General features: G+C 33.9%; 1 protein-coding gene and 1 non-coding gene across 3 annotated transcripts in view; one reads left to right on the top strand and one right to left on the bottom strand.

Moving 5' to 3' along the window:
- The window catches only part of LOC115210642 (polycystin-1-like), a 146,380-nt gene that overhangs the window by 116,414 nt on the left and 13,829 nt on the right, over positions 1-16,137 (top strand). For both annotated transcript variants that reach the window (XM_036502002.1, XM_029779292.2), the window contains exons 26-32: positions 1,914-2,304; positions 3,755-4,017; positions 4,521-4,748; positions 6,391-6,492; positions 7,610-7,725; positions 8,696-8,861; positions 12,636-12,908. In XM_036502002.1, the coding sequence (XP_036357895.1) occupies positions 1,914-2,304; positions 3,755-4,017; positions 4,521-4,748; positions 6,391-6,492; positions 7,610-7,725; positions 8,696-8,861; positions 12,636-12,908 (1,539 nt within the window). The remainder of the gene's footprint in view (positions 1-1,913; positions 2,305-3,754; positions 4,018-4,520; positions 4,749-6,390; positions 6,493-7,609; positions 7,726-8,695; positions 8,862-12,635; positions 12,909-16,137) is intronic.
- Trnas-aga lies at positions 10,720-10,795 on the bottom strand. Its single transcript has one exon. It is a non-coding gene; the product is annotated as a tRNA-Ser (tRNA).

The following is a 16,137-nucleotide window of genomic DNA, read 5'->3' as shown; positions in this document are numbered from 1 at the left end:
CAGGACATCTGTATACTACAAGCCAACCTTCACTGGATGATACTTAAGCTTCAATTCCCACCATCCATACAATGTAAAGAGAGGGATTGCTCAGTGCCTAAAACATCGTGTAACGAATTTAAGTAGCGACTGTGATACAAATGTCCTCCCTCAAACTTACAAAGTAAATACAGTGATGTCACTAAGCATGAAGGTCACTGATAGCTCTTACTGTGCACACAACCATATGCTACCATCTGGTGGTGTTCTACAGAACTAATCTGGGAACTTTTTGATACCACCTCATACTAGAAATTATATTGAGGATATTATTTTGTAATAGAAATAAAAGAAAATCATTGAAACCTAGAAATTGTTATTCAACTAATTTATGAAATCTTAAATGCATTATTTTGATTAGTTATATTATTAGTCAGATTTGCAGTAATAAGGCTATATGCAATCTGACATTCACTGGCCATTAGCAATAGCACCAAATTAATCTAAGGACTAGATGCTTCTCTTGAGAAACAAGAATGTCACAAAAACATTGTACAAGAAGTAACCCCGTTTCCAATAAAGAGCTCCAGATGTTTCTAAAATTTGTCAAGTTCATTTAAACCACAAAGCAGATGTTATTTAGAAACAGGTAAATAAGTGTTAATACTATCAATGTATAAATCATAAGAAAGTTATTTAGTAATAACCATGCAGCATGTGAACAAACATTATTAGTCAATGGCTAATATTATTTTCATATTCCAGCAAGTACAGAAGACAACTCCAGGCCTGTTTGAGCCTTATTGCAATCTCATCAATGATGCATAGTCATTACCATGTTTGCTGAGTTTGTGATGAGAGTATCATAATGTATTGTGTTTAGGAAAAATTTATGAGCATTTTTTTTTTAAATTTAAAAGTGTATGCAGAAATAAATCACACCAACAAAATGTTTTGTTATTTGAAAGAGGATTTTTGCTCTACAAGATAATGCGTTTTGATTGTTTAATTTTATTGATTTTGGTGTATTTTCATATTATTAAGATGGAATATGAAGTGGACAAAACTGAGTATTTTCAACATCATTTGTTTTTTTGCATTTAATCAAGATGTTAAGCTTGCCGAAGCTGCTCATGAGATTTGTGCTGTGTATGGAGAAGGAGCAATGCCTCAAAGCATTTCAAAAATGTGAATTTTGGCCTCAAGGTCGGATCACACATCAGTCAACCAATTGAGTTCAATGAGCCTTGACCATTGGGTGAAGGCAGTTCACCTAAGTTTTTTTATCACAATTCTATTCCGCCAATTCTCTGGTTGTTTGACGTGGATTTTCATGAAGAAGTTGATTCAGTCACTCTTCATCGAATTTGATTGGTCAACCACAGTGTGATCTGTCCTTGAGGTCAAAATTTCCATTTTTGAAGTGCAAAAACCAATGGCAGGCAGTACTTTGAAGCATTGCTCCTCCTCTATACACAGTACAAATCTCATGAACAGCTTCGCGGGCTTAACACCTCAATTAAATGCAAAAAGCAAATGGTGTCGAAAATACTTAGTTTTGTTCACTTGACATTCCATTTTAATAATCTGAAAATACACAAAAATCAATAAAATTAAACAATCAAAGCACATTATCTTGTAGAGCAAAAAAATCCTCTTTCAAATAACATAAAACACCTTGCCAAGGCAATTTATTTTTTACATGCATTTTTAAATTTGGAAAAACGCTCATGAATTATTCCTCAATCCAATACATGTAGAAGATAGTTTTGATGACAATGTTCTCAAGAACTTTTGTTTCTTTTTTAGTCTTTCTTAATGATTAAAAGCTGTTTTTTCCTCATTTATTTTACTTCAAACTACCAAATCTGCAGATCAGATTTATCTGTTATAATTTTGTCCTCTGATGTAAATTCTTTTCTCTCCCCACCTAGGTTATGGCAACACCGGGTAATATATACAGTTTTGCTAAAAATAAGGCAGCATCTGATGTTTCTGGAACCATGTCCATAAATTTCATGACTGATGATAACAACGATATTCCCATAGCCAACGCATCAGAACCTATTGAAATTATTATTCCCAGAGAAAAGACATTTAAAGCAAAAGCACCAGATTTCGTCAACCCAGTTTTGGTGAAAAATGAAACATTGTTTTACCATACTTTTTGGGCAAACAACACAAACTCATCACTTCATATTGAAATAAGACCTGATAATGCAACTGTGCAACTCTTGGTATTTGTGTATTTTAATAATACACCCAACAGCACTGTGCAAAGTTGGGAGCATTTCCAGATGATTCCTTCCAGTATGGAGCAGGCTGGTAAGATAAATAATTTAAATAATCTTTATTTGGCTAGTAACAATGTCAATATATTGCAGTCATGTGTGTTTATGTATTTATAATTATAAAAAGTATTTTAGAAAACAAAGTAAATAATGAGATAGCTATTTTGTGTTGTTGTTTAGATGCAGGTCAGATCTGATCTAACTAATGTATGACCAAAGATACATCAGCAATGACCATCCCATCTTCCATCTTTTTGTATATTAAGGACTGCATTATCTAATGTGTACTTCTTTTTTAAAAAGTGTTAGCTTGTTATCTGAGGGTGATTTGGTTCCTATCCCAGGAGACAAGCAACCATATATGTAAAGATTGCACTATTGGTCCAGTAATGGATTAATTACTATAAATGGTCTGTGTCATCATGAATCAGAATCCAAGTCAGCTTTGGTTAACCACACATCAAATATGATAATTTCATCCCCATCCTGTTTTTGTCTTTTTATCAAGTATAGAAAGTTTATGACTATATTATTCAATGTGTCCTTTTTTATGTCAATAAGATATGATTTGATGGAAATTTAGCTTCTATTTCTACCTTGTTGAGTGACCATATGAAGGCTCCTACATCAGCTAGTACAGTGGTGAACAAATATAGGTCCTCTTCTAAATGTAGGGCTTCCTTCAAATATAATGCCTTTGAAGAAACCAGTAAAATTTCAAAATCATGTCTTCATTCCGTATATTATTCAAAATTTGTTTACAACATTTTAGCTTAGAATGTTTAATAAAATTATAGAACTTGATCCACATACATCACCATCTCAAAATATAGTAGTCGTAGTTTATTTACTTTTAACTTCCCAGTTTAGTCTTAACTTGCATATTTTGCCAAGACTAAAATTGGAAGTAGTAACTAAACATGTTAGCTAAGACTAAAAGAATCACGATATTTTGAAATAGTGATGTAAGTGAATCACATTTTACAATTTTGCTAATGGATTTTGAAAATTTAAGTGAAGAGGCATGGAATGGTCTTTGAATTATTTCCAAGTGAAGAGATAATACCTTGCATATGTCATTACTATTTTCTAAAGAACTGACTTTTTGCTCTAGTTTCATGGATTTAAGTGAAAGAGTGATAAATCTGTCTGTAGACTGGATGCTAGTTTGTTGGGCAATAAATAATGCTTGTGAAGTGTTAGTGCTTTCTCAATATCCTTTTCAATGTCACTCAGTAGAAATTTTAAACTCAACTCTGTCTGAACATTAACATCTAGATGCCACCAAATGTGATGTGTGAAATACCATTATGTTTGGTTTAGCATTGTCATCAGTTTTTTCATACCTAAAATACATATTGTACTATACAGTATAATTTCACATAATCTAGTCTTTTTTTACCAGCCTCTTTTTTTTTTGGTTGTTGACTATAATATTTTCAAATTTTGAGCATCATTTTCTTTGTGATTGTATCTAATTCCAGAAAATTACACAGACGGAAGCTGGCCAAATCCATACATGTTATTTGTCAGTGATAAGATCGTTGGCAATTATACTGGTCGAATCACTTTGGGAGTTAGACAATTAGAAGCTGATGAAATGGACTTATACGACTCAAATGCAACCATACCTGATTTTAAGCCCCACACAGGTCAATTTACAACCAATTACACCTTACGGACATTCACATCTGGATGTCTGTATTTCAGTGAAACTAAAACAGATTGGGTTACTGATGGATGTTATGTAAGTTGCAGTAGTTTATAATCAAAATAGCACAACTGCATGTTAAAATCTATTTCTAATTAATCAAAAGTAAAAGAGATTTCTTTCAAAATGTAATCTATTGTAATTTGTTAGATATCAGATCTACACAAGCCTGAAAGTGGTGAAGGCCATGTCACTTGAAGGAAAGATGCAGTGAATGCAGGAGAAAATGCAAAAACTTTTTAAATAAAATTAATGAAAGTTTTAATCTTTTTTTTAATCAAGAATATAAAAAATAAAAGGAAGAAAACTAGAGAATTATCATTTCATTTTAAGTTCAGATTCCACAATTATCTTCTCTTTTTCTTTCTTTACATTAATTATATTTGTTTGAATTGATTGGCTTATATGATTCTTCCAATTTTGTCTACTGTTTTGTTATGTACATCTGCTACTATGCTTCAATGCAACAGTATTAGATTAAAACAATATATGATTCATATAATTTCTGTGATGAACCTGTTTTATTTGTTTTATTTTAGGTTGGTCATAAGACTAATCTGACACAGACACAATGTTTCTGTAATCACATGACTGCATTCTCAGCTGGATTGGTCGTTGCACCAAATGCAATTGACTGGGATCGTGTCCTGAACAATGCTAGCTTTGCAGAGAACCCAACACTATATATTACACAGATCATCATTCTTCTTGTCTACCTAGGCTTTGCCGGGTGGTCCTTCTGGCAAGACAAAAAGGATACAGAAAAGGTTATTTTAAAAATGCAATTTTTATTTGGAGATAGAACCTTTATATTTAACTAGTTCTCATATAAGCAGAATAAATGGAAGAAATATAATATAAATAAATATATATATATACTCCTAGTATAAAGATAAAATTTTTCAAAAAAATTTTACCAGTGGCCAGCATATTAAAATACCTTTCATGGGGAAAATATAAACAATTATTAATAAGGACAAAAGAAAAAATTTTCTATGCCATTATGCTAAAAAATAGACCTTAGATCGTCTAATCACATATATTATGTGGTTAGACAATCTAAGGTCTATTTTTAGCATATTGGCATAGAAAATGTTTTCGTTTGCCCTTATATATAATATATATATAATGTATATATATATATATATATATATATATAATATGCAGATGTTATTAATGATATGTAAAATAGAAATATTATTTCTAAATCTCTCTAAAGGAGACTACAGCAGCAGTACTGGGTATTAATAGTTATCATTAATAGATATCCTTATTATCATATCTGTGCATATGTGAGTGTGTGTGTGTGTGTGTGTGTGTGTGTGTGTGTGTGTGTGGTGTGTGTGTGTGTGTGTGTGTGTGTGTGGTGTGTGTGTGTGTGTGGTGTGTGGTGTGTGTGTGGTGTGTGTGTGTGTGTGTGTGTGTGTGTGTGTGTGTGTGTGTGTGTGTGTGTGTTGTGTGTGTGTGGTGTGTGGTGTGTGTGGGGGTGTAAGTATATATATGTGCGATTAGAGGTTGTGTTAACCTCATGAAGGGATGGTTTCATCCAAGGAAACACTGGTTCAATACCTAGCATATTTGGGGAATTAATTTCCTTAAAATAATAGGTGTATATATAAAAACTTAGTTTTTATATAGTTTATATTCATATAAAAGAAGAAAAAGAAAATGGAGACTGGGAAGTTAATACTTGTTTATTTTTAACAACAGATTGTTATTAGTAATAAACAATTATCAACTTAACCAGTCTTCATTTTCTTTTTCTTCTTATATATATAAAATAAATAGAAGTATAAACAAGCTAGGCAGGTCGATATACAAAGAATATTTAATTTAAGTACAAAAAAATGTACATGTAGACAAAGTTTGTTTGGCAAAACAGATTGATAGAATAAGTACCAGGCTTAAAAAAAAATCCCGGGTTTGATTCATTCAACTAAAGATTCTGTGAGGCAGTGCCTCACCATGGTCACAGTCTAATGGCTGAAACCAATAGAAGGGAAAAGAGTAGTACTTTCAATAATCCAAGGGCAAAAATAGCAGATTGATATTACATAATACTTTGTATGAAAGAAGAGAAAAACTAAATTTCATTAAATTATTGTATTTTCCAGCATACACATCAAAATAGTATATATGGTAAACAGGAAGTGTAAACATTCAAACATTGTCACTATCTTTCCAAATCATGCAGTATTTCACATAAAATTTTTGGTCCTCCAAAATTTTCACATAAAATTTTTGGTTCTTGGTATAAAAATCCATCTCCCTTTATTGGCTGTGAACTTTGGTCTGAAGAATTTGACTTGTATGATGGGAAATACAATATGCAAACTAGTTTTCATAATCTACCAAACAAAATATTTTTGAGTTATTTAATAATCATACTTTTCATTTTGATCTCTTTAGCTTGGATTAACACCATTGAAAGACAACAACCCAAATGATAAATATTACTATGAAATCATAGTTGCCACTGGAATGGGCAAAGATTCTGGAACAACATCAAAAGTAAGTTATTACAGATTTAATATGATGATCATTATGCCACATAAAATACACCCTTTGAAAACTGGGCCCCACAGAGGCAGTGACAAGTGACTGAGACATTCGGTGATATACTGTGTTTGAGAAGACCTGTCAAACCAAATGTGATCGTTGTTGTAACTGATGCCAGTGTTACATAACTAGCACGTAAAAAGCACCCACTACCTCTTGGAGTGGTTGGCATTAGGAAGGGCATCAAGCTGTAGAAATCATGGCAAATCAAACCGGAACCTAGAGCTGCTCCCAAGTTTACCAGTTTTCAGTTAAACTGTTCAACCCATGCCAGCATGGAAAATGGACGCTAAATGGTGATGATGATGAATGTGATGATGATGATGGTGGTGATGATGATGATGATAATTGTGACAACGATTGGGAAGGTGGCAAGTTGGCAGAATCATTAGCATGCTGGACAAAATGCTTAGCAGCATTTCTAAGAAATCTCAATACCCAGTATATTTTATACTGGTGCAAAAAGCATAGTTGTTGGGTGAAAATTTTGCTTCCCAACCATGTGGTTCCAGGTTCAGTTCCACTGTGTGACAAGTGTCTTTTACTATAGTCCCAAGTTGAATAAAGCGTTGAATGGATTTGTTACATGGAAAGTGAAAGAAGCCTGCTGTGTGTGTGTGTATGTGTGTGTGTGTGTGTGTGTGTGTGTGTGTGTGTTGTGTGTGTGTGTGTGTGTGTGTATGTGTGTGTGTGTGTATATATATATACATATACACACACACAGATAGATAGATAGATAATAGATAGATAGATAGATAGATAGATAGATAGATAGATAGATAGATAGATAGATAGATAGATAGAGAGGTGTGAGTGTGTGTGCTGTGTTATTGTCTCCTTGTCTTGATTTCATGTAATGGTTGGAAATGAGCATCAGCATCATGAAAGGGATGCCCTTCATTTGCAATATTCTGCATAAAGATGTGTGATCAGAAAGAAATACTACCTTGATTGGAAACAGGTTAGGTTTGGCAACACTATTTGTGTATTTGTAGTATATATTTGATGTGAAGAAGCTACTTTGTTTTTATATCAGTCTTATGGGATACTTTAAATATTTTTATTTCAGGTGTATTTTATCCTATCTGGAGAATATGATGAAACAGAAGCAAGGTCATTAACAGACGATAAGAGACAGATTCTCCAACGTGGATCAGTTGATGGTTTTCTGATGGCAGTACGAAGGTTAGTTTCTAGAAATCATTAAAAAACTATGTGCATATAATCTTCATGAAATTCACTGAAGCACATCCCCATTTATAGACATTACAGTAATCAATGTTCTATTCTAAAGCATCAGTTAGAAATGATTGAGCATTCTTAAAATAGTCTATTATAAAAGAGTGACAACTTAGTAAATTCTGCTGAATGTTTGATGAATCAGGATGGGTGCATGCTACTCAGTTGTGAGCAGATATGAGCAGCTTTCCAGCAGCAATTTATGTGGCTGTTTGAGGACGGTGCTGAATCATATCTGCTGAATAGAAAGCAATCAGTGTTTTCTTTCCATTAAAAAATAATTAAGCATGCCTTCATTTCAATAAAATTTTTGGTTTTGTTAAACAAAGTTAAGGCAAAAAAAAAACTTCTTGAGAAACCAAATAGTCTTTCCTTCCTTCATGCCAAGTTTGAAGAAAATATCTCTTTTGCATCTTACTTTTTTGGTCTCTTAAATATACTGCATTTTGTGGCATTATTTCAAGCCAGCCAGTTTTTTTTGCACAAACTGCATGTGCATTTTTCTCGCATATGCATAGTATCGATCACAACAGCTGATGTGCTTATGTGTACAAATGCATGTTCCCACGGCTTTATTGATCGCATTCTCACCTGGAATTGATTTTTGTAATTTCTTCAAGACTTATACTTGCCCTGATACCATTGGTATCTACATATCAAATTTGAGTGCAATCGGATGGAGGATGCCTGAGATCCTAGAAGACACACACACAGACAGACAGAACGGATTTTATATAATATATATATATATATATCAATAGATAAATGATAGACAACGGAATTCTTTATTTAAAATCACTACCATTGTTTCAATGCATTTTTACACCTGTAGCACATTAGTGAGTTATTGTGTAATCATTATCATCCATCCAAGGTGTAGTTGTTGTAGTAACTTTGTGTATATTATATATCCTAGACCACTTGGAGCACTGAGCTATGCACGTATATGGCATGACAATTCTGGAAAAGGAAAATTTGGCTCATGGTATCTTAAACATTTCTTGGTACGAGATCTTCAAACTGGAATGAAGTATCATTTTATAGCAAACAAATGGCTTGCTGTGGAAGAGGATGATGGACAGGTAAGTTTCGATGCATTATTTGATCCTTTTATTTATTAGTCTCCACTCCTATTATCCACAAACATACATGTTTCTACATAGTCACATATATATGTATGGAGCTATTTATGCACAGACATAAATATACATGTGTTTATATATGTCTATCCACATCAGGGATATTACAGGACCCTGGGCAAATCAATGTATTGAGCACTATGATATTTATTTATTGACTGCATGCAGAGCATACTAAGATCAGGATTGGGCCCCCAAACCTGTGAGGCTACAGGACAACTGCAGTGTGCCTATGCTTTAAGGTTACACTGGTACACATGTGCTTCTATTAATACATCCTGATATGTGTATTTTGTGTCATCTCATCAGAAAATGGTCATAATGATCACTAAAAGTATAGTGTACATGATTAGAAATTTCACAAAAAAAAAGAATAAAAAAAAATGTATGTGAAAATTACACACACACACTCAATTGTATGTATATATGCATTTATGTGTGTGTGTGTGTGTGTGTGTGTGTATATATATATATATCACCTTGATCACCTTGACTGACCAGTCCATTAGGCATCCATTTGACACCGCTGGTCACAGCTCATTGTCCACTCCTCTCTGGATCGCACCTTTCTCATTCACATGATCCCAATCGTCCTCCTGAAATCGTAGCTCCACTGTCGTGGAGGTCTTCCGGGTGGTCTTTTCCGCTCGCACAGGTACCACTCGACAACTGCTTGGGTCCAGCGATTATCGGTGAGCCGGGCGACGTGTCCAGCCCATCTATACTTGCTGCGTGTATACTCTGCGATGACATCTCTCACGCCGGACTTCTTTCTGATGATCTCGCTACAGGAGTATATATATATATATATATATATATATATGAACTCCTGAATATATATATATATATATATATATATATAGAGGGCACTCTTTCAGTTACAATGACGAGGGTTCCAGTTGATCCAATCAACAGATCCAATCAACAGAACAGACTGCTCATGAAATTAACATGCAATTGGCTGAGCACTCCACAGACACATGTACTCTTAATGTAGTTCTCAGGGACATTCAGCATGACACAGAGTGTGACAAGGCTGGCCCTTTGAAATACAGGTACACCAGAAACAGGAAGAAAGAGTGAGAGAAAGTTGTGGTAAAAGAGTACAGCAGGGTTCATCCCCCCACCTCTGCCAGAGCCTCATGGAGCTTTAGGTGTTTTTACTCAATAGACACTCACAATGCCTGGTCTGGGAATCGAAACCGCGATCCTACGACTGGAAGTCCACTGCTCAAATCACTGGGCCATTGCACCTCTACTATGTATATATGTGTGTACCCCTCATTCATTGGACAATGAACTTTGCTTGCAAAGACCTATTGAGGCAAGTGAAAAATAACATTCGACCATGGTCATTGCCCATGCTGCCAGAAAGCATGGAAAGCATACATTAAACAATGATGATGATGATATATAAATATATATATACAATAATAAATCTCGATATATAAATATATATATGTAGAAAGATATATTTTTCAATGCATAAAATACTGATATAACAGTATATATAGAATAAGATCCCTTACAGACCAGAAAAATCTGTCAGCAACTAGCCATAAGAATCGAACTCACATCGCTTTGATTTCCGGTCAAGTGCTCTACCATTAAGCTAAACTGACAAATTCAATTCTTCTGCAATTTAGAACTTATAAAGCCATCCTGAAATATTAGTCGTAATATAAATTATGTTATATGTTGTATTGTAGTACAAGTAGAAAGATATATTTTTTCCAACGTGTAAAATACTGATATAACAGTATATATGGGATAATATCCCTTTCAGAGCAGAAAAATCTGTCAGCAACTATACATGAGAATTGAACTCACATCCCTTTGATTTCTGGTCAAATGCTCTACCATTGAGCTAAACTGCTGTACTGACAAATTCTTCTGCAATTTAGAACTTATAAAGCCTTCCAGAAATGCTACAATACATTTCAGTGCTTCAAAAACTAAGCCTAAGTTGTTTACATATGATGTAATTTATCACCGTGCAATGACTAAGGAAAATAGTCTAATAAAGGGACATATAAGCCCTCAACAGGAAAAAGAAGGCTTTCCTATTCACTTAGGAGTTGAACCCACATCCCTTTCTTAAAGCAACTAAGTGTGTTACCTTTACACCAACAAATCAGCCTCCCTTTTCCTGTCAAATTTAAGAACTATAATAGCTTGCATTTACTTTTCTATATGTAATCAAACTTTGTATTTGCTTTTGGTGCGAATGGTTTTTTTATACGATGCCGTTTTTACAATCCTGTAAATAATGATAATGGTATTTTTTTATATAAGCTTAAAGCTTATGGCGATCACTGTGCAATGACTAATATATATATATATATATTTGTGTGTGTTGTCCCCCCACCATCACTTGACAACCAGCGTTGGTGTGTTTACATCCCCATAACTTAGCAGTTTGGCAAAAGGGATTGATAGAATAAGTAATAGGCTTCGACTAAAGGCTGTGCACCAGCATGGCCGCAGTCAAATGACTGAAAGAAATAAAAGGAAAAAAAAAGAAAATATACCCAACTTCACGGCAGGAGGTGCAGATGAAAGCAGCTGCATCAAACTCTCTCATGCACCAAATGTCAATTCCTAAAAAGCATTCGTGAAGTAAAATTATGTAGCAACACCAAATGGCAGTGCCCCAGCATGGCCACAGCTCGTGAGCCGAAACTAGATAAAATAAATAATAAAATAAGTAAAAAAATAAAAATATATTATATAAATATATATATATATATATATATACATACACACACACACACACATATATATATATGTTGAGGGCTTATATGTCCCTTTATTACACTATTTTCCTTAGTCATTGCATGGTGATAAATTACATCATATATAATATATATATATATATATATATATATATATATATATATATATATACATATATACATACACACACACACTCACACACACACACACACATATATATATATATATATATATTATATAAATACGTATATGTATATACATATTATATTTATTTATTTATTTAAGAAATAATTATAACAATATAGAATAGGGAGACTTGTTCATCCTCAAAATTGATTTCCTTTTATTATACAACTTCATACATCATATAGTTATTACTACCAACACGTTTCCACTGTACAGAGTATGGACAGTTTCAGATGTAACCAGGCATTATTTTATGTGCATCGTTTTGATCCAAAAAGTTCCTTATGATCTATAAGCAACCTGAGGGCGGAGTTACCCAGTCCTCGTTTTGGTCCCATGGACTGATCTAAGGGAGATAACCCATCCTCGCCAACCAGATTTTTTATTCTTTCTTTACTCGCTAACTAACTGACCATAATGGATTTCTACCTCCAAAGTTTGAAGGCCTATATGACCTTCACCATTTGAGTCTGATGATTCATCAATAGGGTTTAGCCCCTTAGGGATGCAAAACCGTTGGTCACTCTGTGACCAGACATACTTAACTGCATTTATATATTACTGCTCTATGTTTTAGAGTGTGCTTCTTTTTCGGTTATATGATACACTGACAATTGATATGTATATCTACACACACACATACGCACACACGCACACACACACACACACACACACACCACACACACACACACACATACATTCGTGCATATACTTAAAAGCAGTACATATTTTAAAAAAATATTTCCTATGTTGGCAATTTCTATTTTGTAATTCTTTCTCTGTTTGGTGCCATAGGTCGACCGGATTATTCCTGTTGCTGGAAAAGAACAACTGTTGAATTTCTCACACATGTTTGCAAAGCGAGCCCAGAAGAATTTGGGAGATGGACATCTTTGGTTCTCTGTCATTGGACGACCCCCTGGCAGTCCATTTACCCGTCTCCAACGTGTATCCTGCTGCCTTTGTCTACTATTCACATCAATGTTTGCCAATGCTTTATACTATGGCAAAGAGTCTGGTGGTGGAGGAGGTTTCTCCTTTGGTCCTTTCTCAATGTCTATAGAAACGGTAAAAAGAAATCAATTTTTTCAAGTTGTTTTTAAGAGATTTTTTTACATGATAAACATGTATCCAAATTTTGTTGTCAAACAATGATCAATCATGTTCTTTTTTCTAATAAATAATATTCTGTTATTCTCTGATTTCACCTCAAACTATATGAAACTCATCCTTAGTTTGAAATATTGTACAATAATAAAGTAAAGCTATATGCTAAAAGACTAATTTTATAAGCTATTTAACTATATTATTATTATTATTATTATTATTATTATTATTATTATTATTATCATTATTATTATATGTTTGACTTTTGCTTTGTATTTGTATAAATTGACTCCAAGTCTCACACAGAGACCTCAAGAGACAAGTTAGAAGATCAAGTTGATGCTATGGTTAGGGTGCCAAATTTTTGGTCTTGCACAAAGCATCATTCTAGAAAATGTCTGTCAAAACATAAGAAAATTAGAAGTTTGCTTTAAAAGTAATTTGATTATAAGATGATAGTGTGATGTTAAAATGACAGTAAAAGATATTTGCTATTATGTACATCTAAGTGTACTTTTGACAGATTAAAATGCTTTGGGGATTACATAGGACAATGGTTTTTGTAGGATATGAGCAGTTTTCATAAGCACTATTTCTGGAAATTTTTCCATTTGGGGATTTCCTGGTATTTGGGATAGGTAGCAATCAGCCCTTTTTGCTATCATTCCTAGGATACCTATGGTAACAGGTATTGTTTTAGTCTTGAGGCTCCACATTTTTGCATATTTCTATTTTAAGGTCTTTATATTTGTTCAGTGTATTTTTGGTAGGTCTTGACAGACACATTTATGTCAATTGGACAGTCATATCGATGAGGAGACATGATTTTTGTCTCAAATCCATTAATATATTGTCTGGCCTATTTGCATCTATTTTTCTGTCAGTTTCAACTAGAAAGTTCAATATATTATTATTATTATTTACATTATTTACATTTGACAGATAGTTGTCCTCATCTTGTTTGTTGTTAACACAATGTTTCAGCTGATATACTCTCTAGCTTTCTTCAGGTGTCTTGGGGAAATTTCAAACCTGGGTTCACATTCCTAAGACATTTTTCGATGTTATTATTATTATTATTGTTCAGGTCACTGCTTGGAATCGAACTCGGAATCTTGGGGTTAGTTCGATGCCAAGCAGTGACCTGAACAACAACAATAATAATAATAATAATAATAATAATAATAATAATAATAATAATATCGAAAAGTATCTTAGGAATGAGAACCCAGGTTCGAAATTTCCCCAAGACTCCTGAAGAAGGCTGGAGGGTATATCAGCCAAAATGTGTTAACAATAAACAAGATGACAAATATCTGTAGAATGTAAATAATGTACATAATTCCTCATCTCTTTAATATAGAACTATATTATTATTATTATTATTATTATTATATTATTATTATTATTATCATTATTATTATTATTATTATTATTATAATAAGGTGGTGAGCTGGCAAAATTGTAAGCATACTGGATGAAATGCTTAGTGGTATTTCGCCTGTTGCTTAGCTCTGAGTTCAAATTCCACAGAGTTCAACTTTGCTTTTCATCATTTTGGGGTCTATAAATTAAGTACCAGTTGCGTACTGGGGTTGATCTAATCGACTGGCTCCCTCCCCCAAAATTTCAGGCCTTGTGCCTAGAGTAGAAAAGGATAATATATTATTATTATTATTATTATTATTATTGATAAGGTGGTGAGCTAGCAAACTCGTAAGCACTTTGGATGAAATGCTTAGTGGTATTTTGCCTGTTGCTACGTTCTGAGTTCAAATTCCACCAAGATTGACTTTGTCTTTCATCCTTTTGGGGCTGATAAATTAAGTATCAGTGAAACACTGGAGTTGACATGATCAACTAGACCCCTCCCCACAAATTTGAGGCCTTGTTTCACCAGCAAAGAGGATTGTTATTGTTATTAATAATATTATTATTATTATCATTATTAATATTGAGTGAGACAGCAGTGTATGACATCAAAGTGACCCTGGGGTACAAGTATACGAAGCCCAGTATACCCATCTTGACTACCCCTCTGATAAGGGTACACCAGGCACATTTATCACAACTATATGTGCATGACATGGTGATTTCATATCAAGATAAACAGCATATGACCTTGCAAGTGGAGCCCAGTTAAAATTTTCTTCCGGCCAAGTAGTCCAACCTCCTTAAAAGGTCCCTGAATAAGGTTTGTTTAAGGATGATGAATGAAACACCCATGTTTCCAGAAGTGAATTATTCAAAACACAAAGAATTCCTCTCAACACATGGCTATGATGCTCCTCCACTACTTCTGCTTGTGATCAGAGATGCACATATTGTTAGCCACTAAGGGACATGTTCAACTGGTTACGGTCAAGCAACTGACAAGCAAATCTGTGGTATTGAGCAGAGTATTTGCTGTAGCCCATCTTTTACACGAAGACAAAACATGTACATGATAAGACTTCCAATAAGTTAAGATCAAAAGCCATGAGAGCCACTGCCTGGTACTGCATCAGGGCATTTATTATTATTATTATTATTATTATTGAGTGAGAGAGCAGTGCATGTCATCAAAGTGATACTGGGGTAAAATATACGAAGCCCAGTATACCCATCATGACTACCCGTCTGATAAGGGTACGCCAGGCACGTGCATCACAACTATATGTGCGCAACATGGTGATCTCATATCAAGATAAACAGCACATGACCTTGCAGGTGGGGCCCAGTTAGAATTTTCTTCTGGTCGAGTAACCCATCCTGCTCAAAAGGTCCCTGAATAAGGTTTGTTTAAGGATGTTGAACGAACCACCCATGTTTCCAGAGGTGAATTATTCAAACCCCAAAGAATCCCTCACAACACATGGCTATGATGCTCCTCCACTACTTCTGCTCATGATCAGAGATGCACATATCGTCAGCCACTAAGGGACATGCTCAACTGGTTAAGGTCAAACAACTGACAAGCAAATCTGTGGTATTGAGCAGAATATTTGCTGTAGCCCATCTTTTATACCAAGACAAAACAATGTACATTCTAACACTTCCAATCAGTTAAGATCAGAAGCCATGAGAGCCACTGCCTGGTACTTCATTATTATTATCATTATTATTATTATTATCATTATTATCATTATTATTATTATTATTATTATTATAAATTTCTTGTACTTTTAAAATATTTAAACAAAACAATATA

The sequence above is a fragment of the Octopus sinensis genome, linkage group LG4 (genome assembly GCF_006345805.1).
Source record: "Octopus sinensis linkage group LG4, ASM634580v1, whole genome shotgun sequence".
Classification (NCBI taxonomy): Eukaryota; Metazoa; Mollusca; class Cephalopoda; order Octopoda; family Octopodidae; genus Octopus; species Octopus sinensis.
The sequence above is the reverse complement of the archived record's forward strand: the minus strand, read 5'-3'. Positions and strand labels throughout refer to the sequence as shown.